Here is a 24,125-nt window from a genome sequence, read left to right as displayed (position 1 = left end):
GCTACTGCTTTGTTCACAGTTGTGGACTTGGGAATCTGTTTACTGTCTGTCTTCACTGTAACAGTCTTATTTGTGTCACAACAGGTGGAGGTTGATGGAAAGACATTAAGTGTGACCAGTGAATGGAACCTAGCGTCACCCTTGTTGCCTGTCACCATTGACGGAACCCCAAGGACCATTCAGGTATATTTATTTAATCACTATTCAGTTAACTGACTTTGTTTGTTTTAACAAAAAGTACATTTCAGCCACTGTTGATATTCGCTACTCAGCATTTGATTGTGCGATAGTTGATGGATGGGTGTTATGCAGAATATAGTCAGATTTAATCATGAACAATAATTTTTTAATCTTGTCTTAATATAGCAAGTAAAGTATATTGTAATATTTAGAAATAAAGTGCAGTTATTGTGGTGATAAATTATCCTACCCAAGATTTATTCCTTGACAAACACACCAAAAACAGATTAACTGTCCGTCATCTCATTTGTGAAGGTTTCCTACAATCATATTGGCTGCTTTCTAACAGTGACTGCACTTCAGAAATACTTCATTGGCAGGGTTGGATCACAGAAGTGAGCCCTTCAGCTCAACTCTTTCATGCTGACCAAAATGTCTATCGGTGCTTGTCCCATTTGTCTGCGTTTAGTTCATATCACGCTTTTTCTATCCATTTGCCTGTCGAAATGTGTTTTTAACATTGTTAATGTGTGAACCATCCTCTAAATAAAAACATCCCCTTCAGGTATCTTTTAAATCTTTCCCTTTCACCTTAAACCTATGTCCTCTAGTTTTAGACTTCCCTATCTGCGGGGGAAAAAAGAACTGCGACCATCCACTTTTTGCCCCTTGTGATTTTATGTACAATATAATCCTAATCATCCTGAGGTTGCTAAAGGCACAATGAAGACTTCCTTCTTACTAATAGGCAGAGCCACAGACATGTACTTAGGATAGGAAAACACAAACCATTTCAAAACTGCAATTGTATTCCTCCCCGCAAGAAGTTTCTGCTGAAATGTTTGGTTTGTGTCAAAAATATGTAAAACAGCTCAAGATTCACTTTCTTTTTTTTGAGCTATGTATGGTTGATATATGATTCATGTGTTGGAAAATTGACAAGGGCATTCACCACTCAGGCAATGCAAGAGAGAAATGATCCTTTAACTTGGAGTTTGCTAATACTTGGTTTTCTTAACACAGCATGAAATGCAGCACCATACTGTTGTTCCACTGATGTGGTTTTAAAAATATGTCGTGCAATAAAGGGTCTCTGTGGCTTCACTGACATCAGGACTTTGCATGTAGCCATATGTTATTAAAGCCTCAGATTAAACACGCATTTTTTGTCTTAACGGAAAATGATCTCAATAATTTGGTGAAATAATTAATTTTGTCAAGACTTTAAGAAAGTGAATTCTGAAAATAGTTACAATTAGCCTGTTTATTGGTCAGAGCCAAGTGTGGAAAATTCAGAAGAAAGTTCCCGTTTAATTATAGTCATCCATGATGTCATAGTCTAGGAAGGTAAACTGCACTTTTGTCTTGGATTATCTTGTTGCATATTAGCTGCTTTAAGTGAGAATAGTAAATAAATAACCTTGGGAAGGAATGCAGGCAAACACTGGCTCTCTTGATAGCCTTTCTGGAATTAGCTAGCAGTCTTTTAGAACCACCCACGCCTTTGATGTTCCAGGGAACTGCTATGATTTCTATCCGCAGGAGAGAGGATCTTAGCAAGTTCTAAAACAGCAAGGAATTTAGCTGATATCATTGACTGTTGTTCTTTGAGCTGCTTTTGTAGTCTTCCTCTGGGGAATAGGTAGGATGGGATGTATCTCTATAGCAGAGTGTGGAATGCACCAGCGTTCTATAGAACTAGCGTTAGATAGCTCTAAGAATTTCTTTTGGGGCTTGCACATACATTTTGCATGATCCAAGTCAAAGCCATACACACTTGTGTGTCAAAACCTTGGATGTTACCTAAGGTGTGTTCTTCCGTTATGAAACTGCAAGGGAGGTAGAAAGCTATAGTTTGTCTTCCCTTTGCAAAAAAAAGATGCAAGGTCATCCAAGATATCAATTGCGTTCCTCAGTAACATAATCATATACAATAGGTAGTCTTTCAGTATTGGGACAGATATTTTCGAAGATGGTACTAACTGCGATATAAATGGGACGTGCACTTCACTCTCATTTCAGAAAAGGTGGTTGTTATTGAGATTTGGACATGGATAATGCATTTTCACCGTGCATTGTTCAAGTGAGAATTTTAAACTGTCAACCAAAAATGCAAGATGCTGGAAGAATACTATGGAGTGATTCCCTGAGCAAGCTGTCCCGGTCAGCCTACAGTGGGTGAGGCAGCATCTGTGCAGGGAAATGGGTTGTCAACATTTCTGATTGTGGTTCTTCATCTGGACTGAAAGAGGAGAGAGCTTACTGGCTTTGCCTGTAAATTACATCATTGGTGGAACTGCTAATGCTAAGTTAACAAATTTCACGTCACATGCCGGTGATAATAAACCTGATTCTGATTCTGATCTGTAACTTGATTCTATCTGTCTGTCTTCATAACACTAACTTTAATAGTCTTTCCAAACAAAAATCTGGCAATTTCAGTTAAATGTTTTTCTGTTGAACTGCGTCCTCTGTTTTTTATTTGAGGAGGAGAGAGTTCTTAATCTCCACATTTCCACTGCCCTGTGTGAAGAGGAGCTTCCTGACACCTCTGAACAAATGGACTTGAATATTAAGGGTATGCGAGGGTGTTTCTAGCCCTCCGCCTACCGCAGTCGCAGTCTATCCCAGCAAATCCTTTCATTCTTTGAAGGCAAAATACCTGTTCTCCATGCTTCAGAAACTTTTTGTGCAACAGTAGATCTTCTTCCCATGTTCACCTTCCTCCCCCTTCTAGATCCATCCACCTACCCATGGGTGCTCTCACATCTTCTCCCACATGGTTCTGGTTCCATTTGCCCTTCCCCTCTCTCCTAATTGTTCTCCTTATCATCTTCATTACTTGTCAGATTCCTCCTCTCTTTGCATTCCCACTTATCACTCTCCCAGCTATCTCTACCTTCACCCTCCTCTCCGATAACTTTGCTCCATCTGCCGTTTTTGTCTGCCTTCATCAATCACCCATCTGCCTCTGTTTCCCAACTTCATTCCACCCCCTCCCATACCTGGCTCTTCCTGCCCATCATCCTGCAACCCTCCTCAGTCCACCAGTCACCTACTGGCCTCTGTCTCATCCCTCTCCCTCTCTTTATATCAGCTGTCTTCATTCTCCACTCTCAGCCCTGATGCAGGGACTTGCCGTAAAACATTGGCAGTTCCTTTCAACACCCCAAAGATGTTGCTCAATCCAGTGAGTTCCTCTAGCAGACTGTTGCACTATTTTCTAGCATTTGAAGTCTCTTGGCTAATCCATGGCTATTATTCCATGCACTGTAGCATCTGTATGAAGGAACCATTGTCCGTGAATGATGCAAATGCTCTCGTGTAGCTCAGCTTGTCTTACAGCTGATTGATTCATAAGCTGTTCTCTATGCTGATCAAAGAACCAGCCAGAAATCCATCTTACCATAACAAATATGAAATAGAATCGATTTTTGATACTCGGATGCTAGAGGAGTCTCATTGGAAATATTTGTAATAGAAAATGGAAATGTTCAGCTGATCAGACTGCATCTCCCATTTCACCACCCATCCTGTTACCTCTTCCCAATACCCCCGTCTGCCACTGTGCCCTCTCTTCGACACTTAACCCACCTTGCATATCCTTTCATCTTGACCTTTTTACATCTTATCCTTCCTCCTCCCTTACTCAGCCTCCCCTCTCCCCACCTTGGCCATTACTGTTCAGGAAATTGCTGAGAAGACAGAGAGAGGCTTGAGTACAGTGTTGGGGTGTTCTTGTTGAAGGAGAGATACCTTTGTGTTGGAGAGAGTCAAGAGAAGGTTGCTGATGTTGTTAATTCTGGCTTGTAAGAAAGAATTGCAAAGGTTGGGTGTAAACTGATTGGAATTTTAATAGAGCATCTTATTGAAATATGAGATTGCTAAGGAAGTTTGCAGGGTTGGTCCTGAAAAAGGAAATCAAGATGTATCCTACAGAGACATGAAACTGCATCTACTGCAAATCTGGAGGGTCCAGATGAATGGTCTCGACCCAAAATATCAACTGCCCATTCCCTTCCACAGATGCTGCCTGGCCTGCTGAGTTCTTCCAGAACTTTGTGCGTTGCTCCTGCTTCCTTTAATTTTTTTTTCTTAATGTCTATCCTTCCCTTTCCCTTGTCCTTAATTACACCACCCCCACAGAATGCCTCACTCCCTTAAACCCTCTTCTTTACCCATACTTTTTTTATCATCTCCTTCCTCTTTCCTTCCTCTCCCTCCACCCTCATCTCTCTCCTCCTTTGTCCAAGATTACTTTTAGTAATCTGAACAAAGTTTCTTGTATCAGAATCAGCTTTACCATTTCTTGTGAAATGTGTTGTTTTGCAGCAGCATTACGGTGCAATACTTAAAAATACTATAAAGAAACAAAATAAATTTAATAAGTAGTGCAAAAGAGACCAAAAATAGTAAGGTAGAGTTCATGGGTAGGTTCATTATCCTTTCAGAAATCCGATGACGAAGGGGTAGAAGCTTTTCCGAAAGAATTGAGTGCAATCATTTTTGTTCCCAATCACATTGCAGCCATTGATCGCAGCCGCTGTTTGAACATGAATGATCTTGCCCAACGCATGCTGGGGATGTCCTATACCAGCGGGCTTGAGTAGTTCACTGGTTTAAGCTTTCATAATCACAGTGACGAATGTAACAGGCCATTTAACTGCGGCTTTAAAATAAATGTAATTGTTTGGCTGAGCGAGTGAGTTTTGAATTCTTTGTATCAAAGGCAGTGGTTTTACTAAAGAATCCTTATAACCAAAACAACATAGAGGCTGAGGTGGAAATGGAAAAGATCATGTTATGTATAATTATCTCATTTATAATGAATTTTCCCAAACAGCCTGCAATTTAATTTGGCCCAACAGTTGATACTTTCTTCACCTGGAACATACAGAAGTGTCATGTGGTTCTGCTATGTGCATGGCACCTTTGTTTAGTGTTTGTTTAATCCCTTCCTATCTCTGCTCATCCTTGACCAGCGCTGTCCGTACAGTGGAGCTAGTAACTATCCTGCTGATTGTACCCTTGCTGCATTTTGTTGAATAGGTCATTGATACCCAAGTAAGTGGAACTAATTTTCGAGAGCCAAAGCACAAAACAAAATGTGTGCAGTGTCACATGAAACCCTCTTCATTCAAAGTGAACCCTAAGGTAACCTGGTCGGCAGTGAATTGGAATGAGGAGTTCAGGTTTATATGCTGAAATAATGAATTTATTGAATCCCATTCACTCTGCAAGAACCAAAGATCTCAAGCTGTGGGTTAGTATTTGTGTGTTTTTTTCTATCAAGACTTTTAACTATGCAAAGTGAAGTCTAATTTTTAGCCAGCTCCCCTGGCAGGATTCTGTTCCGTCTTTTCTATTGTGCTGCAATTCCAACACTTGGTTTTCTCCCTGCCCAGGGTTTCTAGCGCTGGACTTTCTCTGGGAAGCCTCGGAATGTCACTGATCTCGTTTGTCTTTATCCAGGGACAAACTAAGGTTGATTTCCCGCCCAATATTTCCCCTTCTTTCCCTTCTTTGACATGGACAGGATCTACGGTGCTCACCTGGCAAAGCAGTTGTCATAAGTGGAAATGCATCACTGCATGTACTAATGTTTCCCAGTCCCCTCCGCCTTCAGTAAGGTTAAAACAAAATATAGGAAGGAGCCAGTGTAAACATGCAGTCCGTAGAGGTCTTTGTGAATAACTCGTTCTGTTTATAGTTACTTTGATTCTTCTTCATCTCTTCTTCTACGACTCTCTCCGCATCACACATGTGCACAAACACATATAAGTATACATGCACAAACGTATGAACGTGCAGACACACACACACACACACACACACACACCCTCTGTGTGAAGACAAAAAACAGAAGATACTGGAAAATGTCAGCAGATCAGGCAGCATGTGGGAAAGAGAAATAGTCTATCTTCTATATCTGTGATCCTTTGTGAAATACTGTACGTGTTTTGTTTGTGCATACAGTGTGTGTATGTAACAGTACCTATATGTAAAGGTACTGTTTTTCAGTTCCTTTCCTGGACAGCCTGGCTCAGCTTTGGGTTCTGTTCACTAGTCCTGAACTCTCCTTTCAAAACGGAGAAACTTCTTTACTCTTATCATTTACTCCTGAGCACTGCAAACAAATTATGCTTTAGCCTTGGAGACACAAAAGACTGCAGCTGCTGGAAATCTGGAGCAAAACAGATAGTGCTGAAGGAACCCAGATTGTCAGGCAGCATCTATGGAGGGAAATGGACATTCACCCAGTCCTGATGAAGGATCTTGAACTGAAACGTTAATTGCCTATTTCCCCCCTCACATAGTCATAGACATACTTTATTGTTCCTGGGGGAAATTGGTTAATTTGCTGCCCTACTTGCTGTGTTCATCACGCAGTTTGAGTGTTGCACCTACTTTAAATTTCTATGGTCAGGAAAAGGGACATGGACTCAAAGGGAAGGCTGTACCTGATTTAAGCCAATTGTTTAATGAAATCATGTGGAATAGTTTGGGAAGAGGCTGAGATTTATCACTGTTGGATTAGGGGAAAAAAGGAAGGACTTGAATTTCTGCAGTTCCATTTGGAGGTAAGATCACTGTTTTAAGTGTGAGAAATGCAGCAGCAAATTGTTGTGGTGGTGGTTGTCCGTCAAGTCTGAAGATGACAGAAAACCTGTGTGGGGGAGTTTTTAAAGAGGAAAAGCTGTTGTGCGCGGGCAGTTCCACTCTCTTGACCTCAGAAGTCCAAGTCCAGTGGTACAAACAAGCATCACAAACTGGGGTCTTCCTTGGTTGCAGTGGACGACTATGACTTCTTCTGTGCCTGTCGTGCCCTTTGCTCTCTACAGACCGTTGCAGTACCACTTTCCTGGCCATTGGATCTCACTGTAGATCTCATCTGCCCAGCCTGCCTGAGGTGACTTCGCATTCTGGGGCTGGCATATCCCTAAATCACCAGGATATGAGGCCACCGGCTACCCTCACCTGGTTTGACCCACCTGTGTGGCCAAGGTCGCATGTAAACATCCACTTGGAGCCACAGGTGAGAGCTGAGTAATCGGTGGGGACCAAAGGTGATTGGGCTGTTCCAGAATGGATACGACAAGCACCTTCAGCAGAGGTGCTACCCCTCCCTGGACACCCCGTCCACTCACAAATAGTAACGTGTTGGTAGCAGGTGAACTGTTCATGTTTTGGTGATACAAATCCTGGCCGGGACACTGGGGGAGCTCCGCAATTTCTTGCAGCCTTTTGTATCCCAAGACAGCCAGGGCCCCAATTTAATGTCTCATTTGGAAAAGCACGTCTGACAGTGCAGCATTCCCTCATCAGGACACTTACTTGGTTATAAATGCAGCCGAGCTCAGTCAATAAGCTGAGTACGCAGAACAGCTGAGCATCACTGAAAAAAACTCCTTTTTTTCTGTTCTTATTGAGGTTTGTCATGTAAGAATTCAGAACATTTCATAGCTAAACGCTTAGCGACATCACAGTGATAAAACATGGGATCACTTTCCTGCCCTGTGTTAATTAAGTAAGCATTCACAAAGGAAATACTGTGAATAGAATTCCACTTCTTTAGAGGAGCCCTTTTAAATGGTCTTTAAAAATGAGTGCAAAACAAAATAATGAGGGTGAAAATATTTTGACTGCTGATCTGCTCAGTGACTACACTGTGTTAATTTGCATTGGAGTAGTGTACACTGAACATGCTGGCAATTATTCTGTTCCTTGCTTCTGATCGTTACCTTACTTTGTGGAAAATAATAGCAACTGCAGCCACTTTAGGTTGAATTAACCTGCATTTCATGAATTAAAGCAGATCTCAATGCTTCAAGTATTTGTTTTAACGTTTGTGCAATTTTGAAAAAAAAATGCTATATTACTTTAATTTTTCAATGCTTTTACAAACATTTAGTGTAACGCATGAATCCAGAAGTGGCAGAATGTACAGTTCATTAAAGTTGAGTATCTTATTGCAAGAACTAAGAATAGAACAACCACTTAGGCTTATCATCCAGCTATCAACTACCTTGTAGTTCAGTGGTGGCAAAAGTTACAGCCATTAAACCCATGTAATCACTTGCAAAAAATCAAAAAGACTGCTGATGCTGAAAATCTAAAATCGAAACGGATAATGGCTGTAATACTCATCAGGTTGGTCAGCAAATTCAAGGAGAGAAGTGGAGTTAATGTTTCATGTCAATGAGAATTGAGAAAGCGAGCATGTTTTAAGTTGCAAAGAGGGCAAGGCACAGAAAGGAATGTCCGTGTTCGTGTGGAGAACAGGAGCTTTCTGGTAGACAACACACATCAAAGTTGCTGGTGAACGCAGCAGGCCAGGCAGCATCTCTAGGAAGAGGTACAGTCGACGTTTCGGGCTGAGACTCTTCGTCAGGACTAACTGTTCAGATCTCCCAGTCTGCGTCGGGTCTTGCCAATATATAGAAGGCCGCATCGGGAGCACCGGACGCAGTATATCACCGCAGCCCACTCACAGGTGAAGTGTCGCCTCACCTGGAAGGACTGTCCGCAGTATATCACCCCAGCCGACGTTTCGCTGAAACCCAACGCAGACTGGAAGATCGTTTCGCTGAACACCTACACTCTGTCCGCCAGAGAAAGCAGGATCTCCCAGTGGCCACACATTTGAATTCCACGTCCCATTCCCATTATGATATGTCTATCCACGGCCTCCTCTACTGTAAAGATGAAGACACACTCAGGTTGGCGGAAAAACACCTTATATTCCATCTGGGTAGCCTCCAACCTGATGGCATGAACATTGACTTCTCAAACTTACACTAATGCCCCACCTCCCCCTTGTACCCTATCCGTTATTTATTTATATACACACATTCTTTTTCTCTCTCTCCTTTTTCTCCCTCTGTCCCTCTCACTATACCCTTTGCCCATCCTCTGGGCTTTCCCCTCCTCCCCCTTTTCTTTCTCCCTAGGCCTCCTGTCCCATGATCCTCTCATATCCCTTTTGCCAATCAACTGTCCAGTTCTTGGCTCCATTCCTCCCCCTCCTGTCTTCTCCTATAATTTTGGATCTAACCTAACCCTAACTAATCTTACCTAACCCTTCCACTTTCAAATCTCTTACTAGCTCTTCTTTCAGTTAGTCTTGACGAAGGGTCTCGGCCCGAAACGTTGACTGTACCTCTTCCTAGAGATGCTGCCTGGCTTGCTGCGTTCACCGGCAACTTTGATGTGTGTTGCTTGAATTTCCAGCATCTGCAGATTTCTTTGTGTTTGCGCTTTCTGGTAGATCATGGATCTTTCCGAACAAGTGCCTCTAAGGGGAGATGAATGAGGACAATTAGAGAAATCATTACCGTTTGAACTGAGGCAACATCTGACACACACTGATACCTTGGAGGTGGCTGGGACTGATCCAGGAAACTTTGGTGTTGGTTAGGAACAGCAAGAGGTTATTTGGCCCATCAGTCCTTTTTACAGTATTAAATTGTCGATGTGGGTCCTTCAGAATTTTCTGTTAGCTCTGGAGAACAGGAATTTTTGGAGAGAAGCAAGTTACAGATTCCCAACACCTTGTGTGTGAGGAAGAGCTTCCTGACATCAGCTGTGAGCAACCAGGCAGCACCTTGTAAGGATCAGACCCCTTGTCCAGACTCGCCCCTCAAGAGGAAATTGTTTCTCTATGCTATCGACTCCTTTTGAGTCGAGACATTGTGTTTCAGTTGTTCAAGTCATTGGTGTGCCACCCTTGGGGAACTGTGCACACTTTAGTCAGCCTGTTATAGGAAAGGCGTGAGCCAATTGGAATGAGTACAAAGAAGAAATGCGATAACATTGCCAGGACGAGAGGACCTGACTTATAGTGATAGGTTGGCCGAGCTAGGTCTTTATTTCATGAAACATAGGGGAATGAGAGATGATCTTAGAGATGTGTTTAAAATTATGAGGGGCATAGATCAGGTGGAGCTTGACAATCTTCTTCCCAGGGTAGGGGAGTCCAAAACTAGGGGGCTGAAATTTAGAGTGACGGGGGAAAGATTTAAAAAGAGACCTGAGGGACGATTTTTTTCACACAGGAAATGAGCTACCAGAGGAAGTTGTTAAGGCAGGTAAAATTTAAGAAGCATGTGGATAGGGACATGGAGGGGACTGGCTGGAGGGATATGAGCTGAATTGGAAGGACAATGTGTTGGCATACCTCATTGGGTCATATCCCTGCTGTATTGTTCTATAACTGATTCTTTCGTTACCGTGTGTTGGATGTGGAGGAAGCCAGAGTACCTGGGGAATCCCCACTAGTCACAGAAAGAATGTGCAAACTACGCGTAGATAGCAGGATTGAACCCAGGTCTCTGCGATCTGTGAGCCACTGTGCAGTTTGTAAGTCACTAACTTTTGGACATGAAATGCTAATGCTGTTTCCTTGTACATAGCCTAAATACTCTCAGTGGCCACTTTATTAGGTACACTTGCTCATTAATGCAAATATCTAATCATTCAATCATGTGGCAGCAACTCAGCGCATAAAAGCATGCACACATAGTCAAGGGGTTCAGTTGGTGTTCAGACCAAGCATCAGAGTGGGGAAGGAATGTGATCTAAGTGACTTTGAGCATGGAATGATTGTTGATGCCAGACTGGGTGGTTTGAAAATGCCTTGTTAATGAGAGAGATCAGAGGAGAATGGCCAAACTGATTCAAGCTGACAGGAAGGTGACAGTAACGTAAATAACCACCTGTTACAACATTGCTGTGCAGAAGAGCATCACTGAATGTTCAACGCGCCAAACCTTGAAGTGGATGGGCTACGACAGCAGGAGACCACATGAATGTATGCTGTCCACATCAAATCCCAAAACATTGACAGATTCTCTCCTCCTGCAGATGCTGCTCGACCTGCTGAGTTCCTCCAGCACATTGTCATGTTGTTTATGCCATTTGTCACTGGCCGGCGGTGAAGTGCAACAAGTCATGTTGCCATCATTAGAATTCAGGTTGATCTCATTTGAGCGAAAAAGTTTAAGGGAAGATTCCACAGTCATGGTCAACATCAGGAAGGCTTTCAATTCAGTGGAAATCATTCCAGAAACAGACTGGTCAATGGCCAGAGGCTTTAGAACACAGACAGGATTGGCTTCCACTGTGCTGAATGATTCTTGCCAGTATTTGGAATTAATTGACTGTTTATTGGTTGAAGTACTTTCTGTCACTGTGTACAACATATTATTCCTTTTGCAGGTACCATTTTATAGCATTCTGGGTTCTTTGCAACCTGCATGTACCTCTCTGATGTTGTTGAATCTGTTTACTGGTGAAATATTTTTCTCCTGAATTTGTTATTTATACTGTGGGAAACCAGTCTGTACTGGATTTCTTTTATTACCATTGACGTTCATCTTTAAAGAAGTAATGAATATTTTTTGAGTACGAGCTTTAGGATATGTCTCAATATAACTATTACTACGTGTTGTGACAAGAATAGAGTTCAGTCTCATATAAACAGATTATTTTTGCCGAGCTCAAAGGATTATTGGATAATTGGTTTGCTGAACAGTAATTGATTTCAATCCTCTGGGAATTTGCATATTGTAATAAAGTGTTTTCTTTACAGTGCCTCTATCGAGATGCAGCCGGAAATATGAAGATTCAGTACCTTGGGACAGTGGTAAGCAGTAGTTCAGCGATATTTTGTTATTAATTTTTGAAAGATTTGGGTATGATTGGTGAGACTAGCCTAATTTATTCACTATTTTCCCCTTGAGATGATGGTAGTGAACTGCAGCAGTTCTTCAGGCAAAGGTGCTTCCATGATGCTGTTGGGCATTTTCAATAATATCACAAACAATGAAGAATGGCTGGTAACCTGTACCCTGCATGCTACCTCCAATGACAGTCTGCAGGAAGGTGTCAATAAGACTGCTCATGTATGCATAAAGCAGCAAGTATAAGTGTGAGGAATATCAAAGCAAGAGTGTAATCCTGAGGCTGGTCAGATTACATTTAGAGTATTGTGAACAGTTTTAGGCCCCACATCTAAGGAAGAATGTGCTGGCCTTGGAGAAGGTACGGAGGTGGCTTACGAGAATGACCCTGGGGATGAAAGGGTTATTATATAAGGAGTGTTTGATAGCTCTTGGCCTGTACTCGCTGGAGTTTAGAAAGATGAGAGAGGATCTCATGAAACTTGCTAAATATTGTGCCTGCATGGAGTGAACAAGGGGAGGATGTTTCCAGTAGTGGGAGAGTCTAGGACCAGGGGGCACAGCCTCAGAAAAGTCTCTTTAGAACAGAGATGAAGAGAAATCTATTGAGCCAGAGCGTGGTGAACTGTGGAATTCTTTGCCACAGATAGCCACGGAAGCCAAGTCACTGGGTTTTTTTAAAGCAGAGGCTGATAAGTTCTTGATTAGTAAAGATTATGGGGAGAAGGCAGGAGAATGGGGTTGAGCAGGATAATAAATCAACCATGATGATATGGCATAGCAGACTTGATGAACCGAATGCCCTAATTCTGCTCCTATGGCTTATGGTCTTAGAGTTTGATTCTTGGAATGAGGAAGTTGTCCTGTGAGGATGAGAGATTGAACAGGACAGGTCTTTGCTAAGTTTAAGCGACAGAGAGGTTAACTAATTGAAATCTATGAGATTCCACAAGTAGCTGAATACCACAAGTATAGGGAGGCTGTTTCATGCCCTCTGACTAGGAGTGAGGAGTTAGGGGCACAATCTCAGGAAAAGGAGTCAGGACTGAGACGAGGAGGAATCCTTTCACGCGTATTGTTGTCAACCATTGGAATGTCGTATTTCAGGAGAATGTAGGTGCTCAGGAATTCAAGGCGGAAATCTGTTTCGATCCTGAGAATTGACAGGGTTGGGATTGAGCAGGAAGTTGATCAGGTGTGGCCTTACTAAATTGATTAGAAGGGCCGAGTGGTCAACTCCTCTTTCATAAACAGAAGGAGTCTTTATTTATTTACCCAAATACGAGCATTGACCATTTGGACTGAGCGAGGTTTATTTCTGTGCTATGCGTGTCCATGTATTCAGCAGTGTCTTTAGTGACACTTGCAGAAATGGAGTTGCTCAGCTACTGGCCTTTAATATGTCTCCTAGTGGGAAAAGTAATGCATATTTAAAAGAGTTCCATTGAAATATTTGATGTTTGTTATCCTAAGTAGTGGTCATAGTTATATGCAGAGCCATGCATAATCTAGCTCCTAAAGCAATAAATGCCCATTGTCATTTTTTGTTGGCTAGTAAAATAGCAACACTCAGTTAATAGTGTTTTTTTATTAATTCTGTTTGTTGTATTTTATATTGTTCTACATTGGTGCTTATGTTGAGGACTAATTGTGCTGGAGAATGAAACAGCTTTACTCTCTGTAGTGACAGCATCAACTAGTCTTAGGTCAGGTAAAGTGCAAGTTGCATGCAGGTTCGAGCATCTCCTGTGCTGGTCCTATAATGTTACTTGACCCATTCCGAAAAGGGTACCCCCCACTGCAGTCACGCACCATTTTCATTTACATGATTAAATCTCGTAGCCTATTTACATTGACAGCTTAATAATGAAACCGAGTTGACATTTCTCTCAAATGAGCATACTATGTGCAGCTCATCACGATCCAAATTCTGTTCCAAATTGATATTGGCATTTTTAAAAGCATTGTTCAGAGGGCAGGCTCTTGTGGAGCCAGTATTTTGCAAGCATCCCAGTTTGACATTATAGCAATGCTAATCAAGAGGTATATAGTGAATGGTATGGAATATAAACAGTGTGATAAGGAAGAAATGGAACAATTTGTAGGTTCCCAAATGCTTTTTGGTTCTCAAAGTTGAGTGTTACTTAATACAGCAGCGATGTTCTGTCTAAACCAATTTTAGACCATTCTTAACAGTTTCTTGCTTTAATAACTTGGATTTCTTTCAACCTAGATGGGAGATAACATGGGAAATAGACACCAATGCAAAAACTTGTGCTTCTTTAAAATGTTTAATGAAAGGAACCCAGGAAGCTTCACAATAGTGTAATGTCATAGAATTTGACATAAGAGCTAATAATACTGTCCAGCAGAGGCTTGACTTGAAAAAGTTGAAAGGTCATCTTAAAGAGAAAGAAAGGGTACAAAGGTTCAGGAAAGGAATTGCAGGATTTAGGGCGGAGGCAGCTAACAGCACAACCAAGTGTTGATTATTTAGGATCCCCAAAGTCAGAAATGAAGGAATGATGATCTATCCAGGGCGAGAGAATATCGGGGAGTTAGGGAACGTTGAAGTCACAGAGGGATTTGAAAGCAAAGATGAGAATTTTAGAAGTTTATTAGGGAGCGGAGACCTGTGCTTGTTAGTGAGTTCAGGAGTGCTGCATAAGCAAGAATTAGGATGCTGGCAACAGAGTTGTGGATGAATGATAAATCTCAGTTCTTTTTTTATAAAATGGAAATAGTCTGTTGGAAAATAGGTACCAAGCCAATATGGTTAAAGATTCTGAAAAGACATTCAAATGCTACAAGGAAAATCAACATGGGGTCGAGTGGAAATATCTTCCAGTCAAGATTTTGCGAGGTTGTGGTTCAGACTTACTTATTTTTTTATGTTAATAGGGATAGTTTTGGAGACAGAGAGGGGAGTTAAGGGTTAGGTTATGATGAAAGATGTGAAGGATATCCGGAGGGAGTCTAGGTCTCTGTTTCGCACTTGAAGGCCAGGGATGTGAAAGTGGGATGTAGGGTATCTGAAATCTAGGCCTCTGTTCCATGCTTGAAGGCTAACAATGTGAATATGTGATGAAGGATATCGATGGATGTCGGGGGCTGTGGATGATTGCCCTCAGCTAGCAGGTCCCAGGATTGGATGCCCGTATGACTAGGAGGCACAGGGATTAGTGATCTCCTACATATGCGAGTTGGTGAGTCTTGGAGTCATTGGCTAGTCCTGGGGCCAATTGAAGATCTAGCCTAAAAGTCGATCGGAAGTCCGGAAGTCGAAGCCTGATGGCGGAAGCTCTACGTCTATGAGCCTGAGCTCCTCTGGGGAAGGTACAGGTCCATGGTCTGCAAGCCCAGGAAGCTGGAGGCCTAATCTGGGGTTAAAAGGCTGTCTGTGTGGATGAGTGAGAGGGAGAAAAGGGGCTTGTTTTGCTGTTGTTGTGGTGTTACTTGTTGTGTGTGTTCTGGTTGTTCTGCTGAGTATTGTGGGTATGCTATAATGGTGCCTGTATGTGTGGCAGTACCTGCAAGCTGCCCCCGGCTCATCCTTCGTTTCATTGGTGAAACACACTTCACTGTTTCGATGTACATGTGATAAATACATGAATTTGAATCTGGAGAGGGGGATCAGTCTAATGGAAAACTTCACGAATGCGAGATGGACCTCTCAGTTAATTGTAGGGGTCCATGGCATAAAAAAGGTTGGAAACCCTTGGAGTAACTGGAACTAGTTGTTTTGTTTCTCCTTTTGATTTTCAGTCAGTAACTAGGGAGCCCAAGCTCAGGGTTTCTGCTGAAAGGGGGCAGATCACATTCTGACGCAAAGCAGTGTATTGCTGAGTAGCTGTCAAAGCTGAAATTGCAAAATGGATACACTCAGAATATGGGAGAGAATGAGAGAGACCGGTTAAACAGGAGTGGAGAAGATAGTTCCGGTCTGGAGCCAGCTGTCACCCAGCCACCATCGTGAATGTTTGTCCAATCTCCGCTGAGGCTTAAGTAGAAAGTGGCAGATTGTACACGCACCAAAACACCTGTGTGATTTTCTTTAAACTTTACTACTTTTCAGTCGTTGCAGCTGTGCCATTTGCCTGAGTCGGTTGTATGAGAAGGTGCCTTTCTCCGCTGGCACACCTGCTGTGTATGTGCATCACTTAGGGAGTTTTAGATCCTAATGACGAGGATCGTTATTAACTGGAGGAGGGCATGTGTGCGGCATTCATTTTCAGTATAAACAAGTGAATTGCATTGCCAGCTCTATGCCAAAGGATGGGCAGCTTTGTAGAGTGGAATCGTGTCTTCGGAGAGTAGTAGCAGAAATTATTCCAATTGACATCCTTAATTGCCGTTTGTTATAAGACTTTCATCCATTGGTGTGAACGGGGCTTGGATCCAACTCCCTGAGGCAAATTGATAGTGTCCTATGATCCTCTGCCACTGCTCATCTATTATTCAGGAGAGCTCTTAAATAGAATTTTCAACTGCAGCTACTTTTAATCCTACTTAAGGGTATCTACATATCATGAGTGATGCTGCTGCTTTGAAAGAGCTTATTGATAAAACAGGTCAACATAATCAAGAGTACTAAATCATCTCGGTATGCCTAACCAATCAGAGGTGGAAATGACAACTGCAGTTGTGGAATTTTCTTTTCTGTTTTATACAGTTTTTACATTACACAGAAGTATCAGTTTTTAATCTTTGTTTTAATCACTACTATAATGTCTTCAGAAGATTAATAAGGAAAAATTGTCTATTTTTATGAGAAATTGTACACTGGAATTTCTGGTCATGAGAGAGATTATTACAGCAGGGTGCTCTGAGATGGGAGTTGAGCAATTGTATTATCAATAGTCTCCCACCACATTATTAATATCCTTTTCTAATTTCCAATTATCCAGCAAACAATCCTGAACATTGCTTGAGAACCTATTCCCACTTCTCAGCAGTACATTTTATAAAGGAGTTCAAAACTTTGAGGGGGTCTCATGGAGTAAATAAGGAGAAACAAGGGGTAGAGGGTAGGTGATCCAAGAACAGGGAATGAAGTGGATGGGCAGAAAAGCCAAAGGGGAAAGGAGGGGAATTTTCTTAGGCAGTGAATTGTTGTGATTGGATTAAGCTGCCAATAAAGACTGGCAGCGTATCCTGATCACAGCAGACTTAGCAGGAGTTTTCAAAGTGGATTTGGATAAATAATTGAAAAAGTCTAATTTGTGAGAAGTCTGGGGAAGCTTGGAATTAACTGGATAGCTTAATGGTCTGAATTATTCCATTCTCTATTGAGATTTTGTGAAACCTTCCTATGCAGGAAGGTTGAGGATGGGCCCATACTTTTGTAGGACATGATCAAGATTTAGAAATGCTTGCTTTAATTGTTTGAACTTAAGGTGATGCTCCAATGCACGACGGCATGGAATTCAAGTCTGTGGTTTTCTACATGACCAAGTTATTGATCTTGGCAGAAGGAGCATACGTTGCACCGTTCTAGTCAGTAAAAAAGCAAACAAGCCAATATATATTTTATACATTGCCAGGAGTAGCTCCCACTGCTGGAAAGCATCACACATTCAAGTTTACTTCTTGTTCAGTGTGTTAAAAGATCAATGGACGAAGTTGTATCTCAAAAGCAGCTTTCACATTCCTTTGAGAACATCTTCACAGCCACTGAGAGAGTGCAACCACTGTTGTAACAGTAGTGTTTTTGCAAGCAGCAAGCTCCCACACACAACACCGAGATGATGACCAAGTAATTTGTTTATTTTTTGAAGTTATTTGAGGTATAAATGTTGACCTGCTCACTGAAGAGAACTCCCACTCCTCAAAACAGTGGACTGATTTTTTTTCAAATTACCTAAATCGCAGCAGACAAAAGCTTCATTTTACCATATTAGTCCAACACTTTCATCACTGCTGTGTATTGCACCCGAATATTCTGGGTTTGTTGATCCAGTGTCCAAAGTGGAACAGACCCCAAACTAGAGGCAAGTAGCCTACCAACCCAAGCACTTTCAAAAGCTGATATTAAAACATGATGCACATCAACACACAGTTCCATCGAGCACATGTGTTTCGGTAGTACTGTCTACAAAAAAGAATTCTGTACTGAATATAACCTGTCTGTACTGTAGATTACTGACATTAGATTTTTATAAGGAATGGGTTGAGATGCTGGTCGGTAAATTCTGTTTATGTATGTATATTTTCTTTTCTGTATTTTAAGCAGATTGCTCAGGATGTGCCCAGTTTAGCTGAGCGCCTGAAGAATTGATCATACTGGCGCAGCCGAGTAGACCAGTCAGTGATGTGCAGCTTTGGGAGCTGATTTACAAAATTCTTCTTGGGAGTCAGAGGCTCAACCTATTTGAGCAAACAGTTTGTCCCAGGAGTGTACTGCTGTTAATTGTATCATTTTGTGTGGCAAGGACATTCTATACGTTAGAGTATTGTGCTATAGTTGAGGCCCATTAATTGGGATGTCGTTGAGGAGATGTCTTTATCAGAACTGTTCCCATCACCAATGCTCATCTGTACTGATTAAGTGCAATAAGACTCGATGTGATTCCTGAGAACATTACCTCTTAAGTAATTTCCTCATTAGCCAGGACCCCATCAACTGTTTATTGAAGGAGCATAATCACTGGTGATAAGTTATTTATGAACGTTCATTCCTAAACCTTAAAAAATACTCTATATAAATAAGCTGCACATCCTTCCCAAAATTAACTGCAATGTTTTTGGATGGGAAGTTATTTTACCATGCAAAAATGCTGTGTGTTCCCTGTGACCCAGGCTGTAAGCGGTGCAATTAAATCTCTCTATCCACATTTAAGCTTTAGCATAAACTAATGACAAACCTCAAAAACAATTTGAAACTCAATCAGTTTAACTCAGGAGGGTAAATTTAATATGATAATTTGTCTTGTTGAATTATATTAGCTTAGCAGGATAGCATGCAAATATATGACCCTTGCTTAGTGTCTTAAGTGGTAGCTGTGTTGATGGATATTTTAGTTCTGATAAGGAACTTTGGGGGAACTTTGGAATTCCACTGAATATTCCCTTGGAGGTCTGAGACTTGAACCAGATTTCATACTGGGTTGATCTTCGTCTCCCCATTTCCATAATTTGCCTTTGTTCCCGATATGTCAGCACGGCACAAATAACAGTTTCTATTAATATCAGATGGAGTTGTGGAGGACAGCATTTTAATGTAGTAAATGACCTCCCTGTGGGGTTGTTATTGCCACTATAGAACATCAGTTACACAGTTGCAACAATAGTCGCTTAATTGATTCGTTTAATTAGCAGGAGATGAAGTTTGTGCCGCATCTTGTCATCCAGTATCACGGGAGGGGGCCCAGCAGTCTGTGCTGCCTGCCATCGTTGAGAGTTTCCACTTGTCATATTCATATAAAGCTGTAATTATATGTAAATGAAAACTGCCAAAACCAGTCTAACTTTTATTTGACCATATAAAGTAGCACTGAACACCGATCCGAAAGCCAGGAGAATATTTTTGTGAAAATTTATTCAGGTACAGCGTGGAATAGGCCCTTCTGGCTCTTCGAGCTGCGCTGCCCAGCAATCCCGGATTTAACCCTAGCCTAATCACAGGACAACTTACAACCAGTATGTCTTTGGACTGTGGGAAGAAACCGGAACACCCGGAGGAAACCTACGTGGCCACTGGTAGAATGTACAAACTCCTTACAGGCAGCAGCGGGAATTGAACCCAGAACCCAGGTTGCTGGTACTGTAAAGCGTTTTGCAGCCACTGTGCTACCATGCCGCCATTTTAATGCTATTTTACTTTTGGTTGCTATGCCCATACTTACTGAATATGGGCTGCAGATGCAGCAAGATTTTGCCGATTCTTTTAATTTTCAGGAAATAATGCCAGGAGATTTTTGAAGGTGGACTGAACGCTCATTCTGTAAGAAAGAAGGGATAATATCTCTCTAGCACATTCAAATCCACACCATGTCCTCATGCTGTGCAGCCCAGTGAAGGAGAACTTTAAAATTCAAGTTCAAGTTTATTGCCATTTCAACTGTATACATGTACACCGTCTAACGAAACAATGTTCTTCCAGATAATGCATAACATAATATATAATTTATACACACCACATAAATATCGCCACAATAAATTAACACAAGTTAAAAAGTAAGCTTTGGTACTTCACGCATGGTGAGTCACTTCAGAGAAGTGGGAAAGGCAACAGCCAACTTGGGCACAGCAAGTGCCCATAAAAAGCAATGTGCAACTCCACACTCTTCAGAATAATATTTTGAGGATCTTTTTTCATCCACTTAGCAAGCAGGCAAAAAACTTTCATTTGACATCTTATCTGAAAGTAGTATTCATGCAGTACAGTCCTCCCTGGATATTCAATAAAAACAGAAATGCTGGAATAAAAACTCAACAGTGAATGGTCAACACTCAACAATGGGTTCTCATTCCACAGATACTACCTGGTCTGCTGAGATTTTATAGTATTTTCTGTTTTATTGCAGATTGCTAGCATCTGCAATTATTTTTTAATTTTTTAATTTACTGATGGTGCAAACATTCTGGACTGGAAGGTAGTTTGGATTCTGCAATAACTGGCAGAATGCATAACCATACAGTTTGAATCCACAGTCTAATATATCTGAAGTTCCCTTTCCATGGATACGTTTCTTGTGATCCAAGTGAAACTGATGTGGCTCTGTCAAACAACAAGGCAGATTAATTACTGTTTTACCCGATAAATTCCGGGTTCCTACTCGGTGCAGTATTTTGATGCCTCATCATAATGCACTTCATTTTGAAACTCACATGATTTATTTCTTTGGATAGGAATGTGGGCATTACGGATAGAGCTGGCGAGGTCGGTACGGAGTTTGTTCATTTCCCCATGACCAGGTGCTCTAACACTCTGACACTCCATGGATATACAATTAAAGGTAGAGAGTTGCGGGCATGCTATGTTGGCACAGGAAGCATGGTAACCCTTGCAGCTGCCCCCAAGCAAAGTCCTCACTGATTTGATTTGATGCATCTTCACGGTACGTTTTAATGTTTTGATGTAATTTGACAAAGAAGCTAGTCCTTATTGCCTCTACCTAATTGCATTTGAGGAAGTGGTTGTGAGCCTTGAGTGCAGACTGTTTTGGTTTTCAGGTATATTAACATACTTGATTCAGGATACTTTGCATTTCTGTTTCATTACAAAATGAGGCACATTAGAATTGAACGGTTTTGGTTTTGTTTTGCCACTGACTGATTTGCTGGAGAACTGTACAATAACAGTATCACTATTTCCTCCATTCTAACTGGTTTTCTGTTCAGGTCCTCTGATGGTTCCGGCCTGTAATTGTCCTTCATCAAAGCAGATGATCGGATCATTATCACATTTTGCTGTTTTGGGAGTTTGCTGTCTACAAATTTGTCCTCAGCATTCTGCATGTTAGACTTTATAATAAAAGGTAGAGTTTATGTATTCCCCAAGATCCCAAATGTCAGATATGCAAACAAGAGGGCCTGAAAGCATTTTTAAATGGTGATTATTTTTTGTAATGTGATATTTGAGACTTTGGAGAAACATTCACCATTTCTCGCTCAGTACTTGGCGCTCAGTACTTGGCACTCAGTACACATCAGAATTTCCAGGAAACCTTAGCATGCCCTTGGCATCCCTTTCTTTATCTGAACTTTGACAGTTGGAGTTTCTAATACTTGAGCTGATTGACTATGTTGTGTCCCATCCAACTCATCTACATTTGATTTGCTTGGGAAATAACCAGTAAGACAAATCAAGCATTGATTTTATGACCCATTAATTAGTTAATTGATGCTTCAGTGGTAGAATTGCCAGCGTTGATGCCTCACATGTCTCCTATTCCTCTCCATCTCCCCCTCTTCCTCTTTCCTTTTGCACCTTCCTCATAAACACATCACTGTGTTCGCCATTCCCTTTGGGAGAGTGTTCCATATTCTCACCACTCCCTCTGCAGGAAGAGATTTCTTCTGAATTCCCAAATTGGAATTATTTTTGCTGCTGCTGCTGCTTTTTATCTGTGACCTCGCAAGAGATCAATACCTTTGCTCACCAAGTTCTCTCTGGAAAATCTATAAACTAGTCTCTCATGTTATAAATGAGCCATTACTTTTAAGCCTTCCTTTACCCAGATGTTTTCCTGAACAAAGTAATTGTTTGATTGTGCACCAGAAGCTTTCCTATTGTGTTTGTTTGGTGAGTTGTCACCTCAGAAGATGCAAGAACTCCAAGGACACTCAAAGGAGCAAACCAGTCTTGATTTGTTTGAAGATTATTGTGTCCTGTGTTAGTGTTCATGACGTTTCATAAGTGTTTCACAGTGAAAGAAGCATGATCATTGTTGTGATTGATGTTGGGTGTTGTTGATGTGTGAATTGCAAGATCCCACCATCATCACTAAACTAAAGACCAGGCAAATTTTCTGAGATTCCACTGGTCAAGCCCAGGCAATGATTTTAGCTTCATTTCTCTTTAAACAGAGTGGTGAAGAAGAATAACTCAAAATTTCACAGCAGCACAGCATCAGATACACAACATCCATAAGAAAGACAAAAAAAAATACAGATTATACAAACATTTTTAAACACATTAAAAATTCTTTCAGGGGTAGATGTTTCCTCTGGCTGAGGAGTCCAGGACTAGAGGTCACAGTCACACTGTGAAATAGGGAGAAACAACCTCACCCAAAATGTGGTAAATGTTAAGAATTATCTATCTCAGGAAAAACTGCAGTGGTAGTGGGTACTCTCCTAACATATAGGAATTATTCAGACAAGGACTTGAATTACCAAGGCTACTGGCGAAGTGGGAAATGGGATTAGTGTAGACTGGTAATAGAAGGTTGGTATGGACATGGTGCACTCTGTGGCTATGATTCTTCACTGCCCCTGCCAATTGCATTCTACTGCTTTTGAACATGTGTGTTGGTAACATTTCTAATATTAGTTCAGGAGTAAGTCGATTGCATTTCCTATGTACCCAGATATTATCCTCCTTGGCTTTAAAGTCTGCCACTTAATGGATTTTGTTTCGTTACTCAAGCATCTAATCTAGTTCAGCATGTCAACCAGTCGTTAGTGGGTTTGCAGAGCACTCTTATTTCTGCTCTGTCAAATCTCAAGACTAAAAAGCAGTAGATTTTTACTGTGTTAGCATCTGGCCCTCACATTTCCATTTGTTCAACTGTATTTTCATTGAAAATGCTTTATTTCTGAAGGGTGTGGATAAAGATAATCTAAAAATAGGCATTCAAGGAGAACTTGGCTACTGTGTTTGAGATGTGTCATATTGAAGAGTTGTTCACTTAAGTCAAAAATAAATGTGACATTAATTTGAAAAGAAACAAAAACACTCCTCAGGATAAATTACTTTGCATTGTGATTGAATTTCAGTGGTCTGAAAGTAAAATAATACAGGATATTTAGAAATCTATTGCATCAAAAATGTAATGTTCATAATGCATATTTCTGAAAAAAAGATGCAATAGGTATTGGAGTTTCAAGTATTTTCCCTGCAGATAACAGAAGGGACTGTTATTTATTCTTTTTTTTTTAACATGGTGATCCTGTAGCTGTAAATGTTTATCACAAACTACGTGAACATTACCCTGTCAGGATGCATCCAGAGACTGGAATAATTACAAGCTATTAAAAAATAAAACATTTTCATAAATGAAGTAGTGTAACTGACTTTGTTAAAAAAAAAAGCACCATCAAACCTCGTTTTTAACAGGTTGTGAATCGGCATGATTTTTATTTCTTCTGAGTAGGATAATTAGATTCATTTATTCATTGTAAAGAAATTTACATAAGTTTTACATAAATGTCCTGCGCATCATTTTGTCAGTGGTGAGTGCAACTGCTTGACACTGGTATAAATTGGTATTGCTTCAGAAATCTCCACTGTGAACTCTCCTGATTAAATTATGCACAATTTATATAAAACCCCTGGACTCTGGTTTTGTATTGTTATCGCCTTTGTGTGAACATATAAATGGATCAACAGCAATATACACAGCAGTTTTACATTATGTGGTGAATGTACTAATAGAGGGAAAAGCCCGGTCTGTGCACATCCAATCACTTTGCACTGTTGGGTATGAGCTTCCAATCTGCACCTGGTTAAAGCACCAGCACGCTCCCACTCCTCAGTGCTTCCTACTAGTACTGTGCTAGCAAACTATTTCTGCATCTTTGGTGAGTCAAAAATCACAC

At 41.1% G+C, this 24,125-nt stretch overlaps 1 protein-coding gene across 2 annotated transcripts in view; it reads left to right on the top strand.

The window, feature by feature from the left end:
- pcca (propionyl-CoA carboxylase subunit alpha) overlaps positions 1-24,125 on the top strand; it is a 489,189-nt gene that overhangs the window by 366,707 nt on the left and 98,357 nt on the right. For both annotated transcript variants that reach the window (XM_063048382.1, XM_063048383.1), the window contains exons 20-21: positions 85-183; positions 11,771-11,824. In XM_063048382.1, the coding sequence (XP_062904452.1) occupies positions 85-183; positions 11,771-11,824 (153 nt within the window). The remainder of the gene's footprint in view (positions 1-84; positions 184-11,770; positions 11,825-24,125) is intronic.

Source organism: Mobula hypostoma, chromosome 5, assembly GCF_963921235.1.
Source record: "Mobula hypostoma chromosome 5, sMobHyp1.1, whole genome shotgun sequence".
Taxonomy (NCBI): domain Eukaryota; kingdom Metazoa; phylum Chordata; class Chondrichthyes; order Myliobatiformes; family Myliobatidae; genus Mobula; species Mobula hypostoma.
The sequence above is the reverse complement of the archived record's forward strand: the minus strand, read 5'-3'. Positions and strand labels throughout refer to the sequence as shown.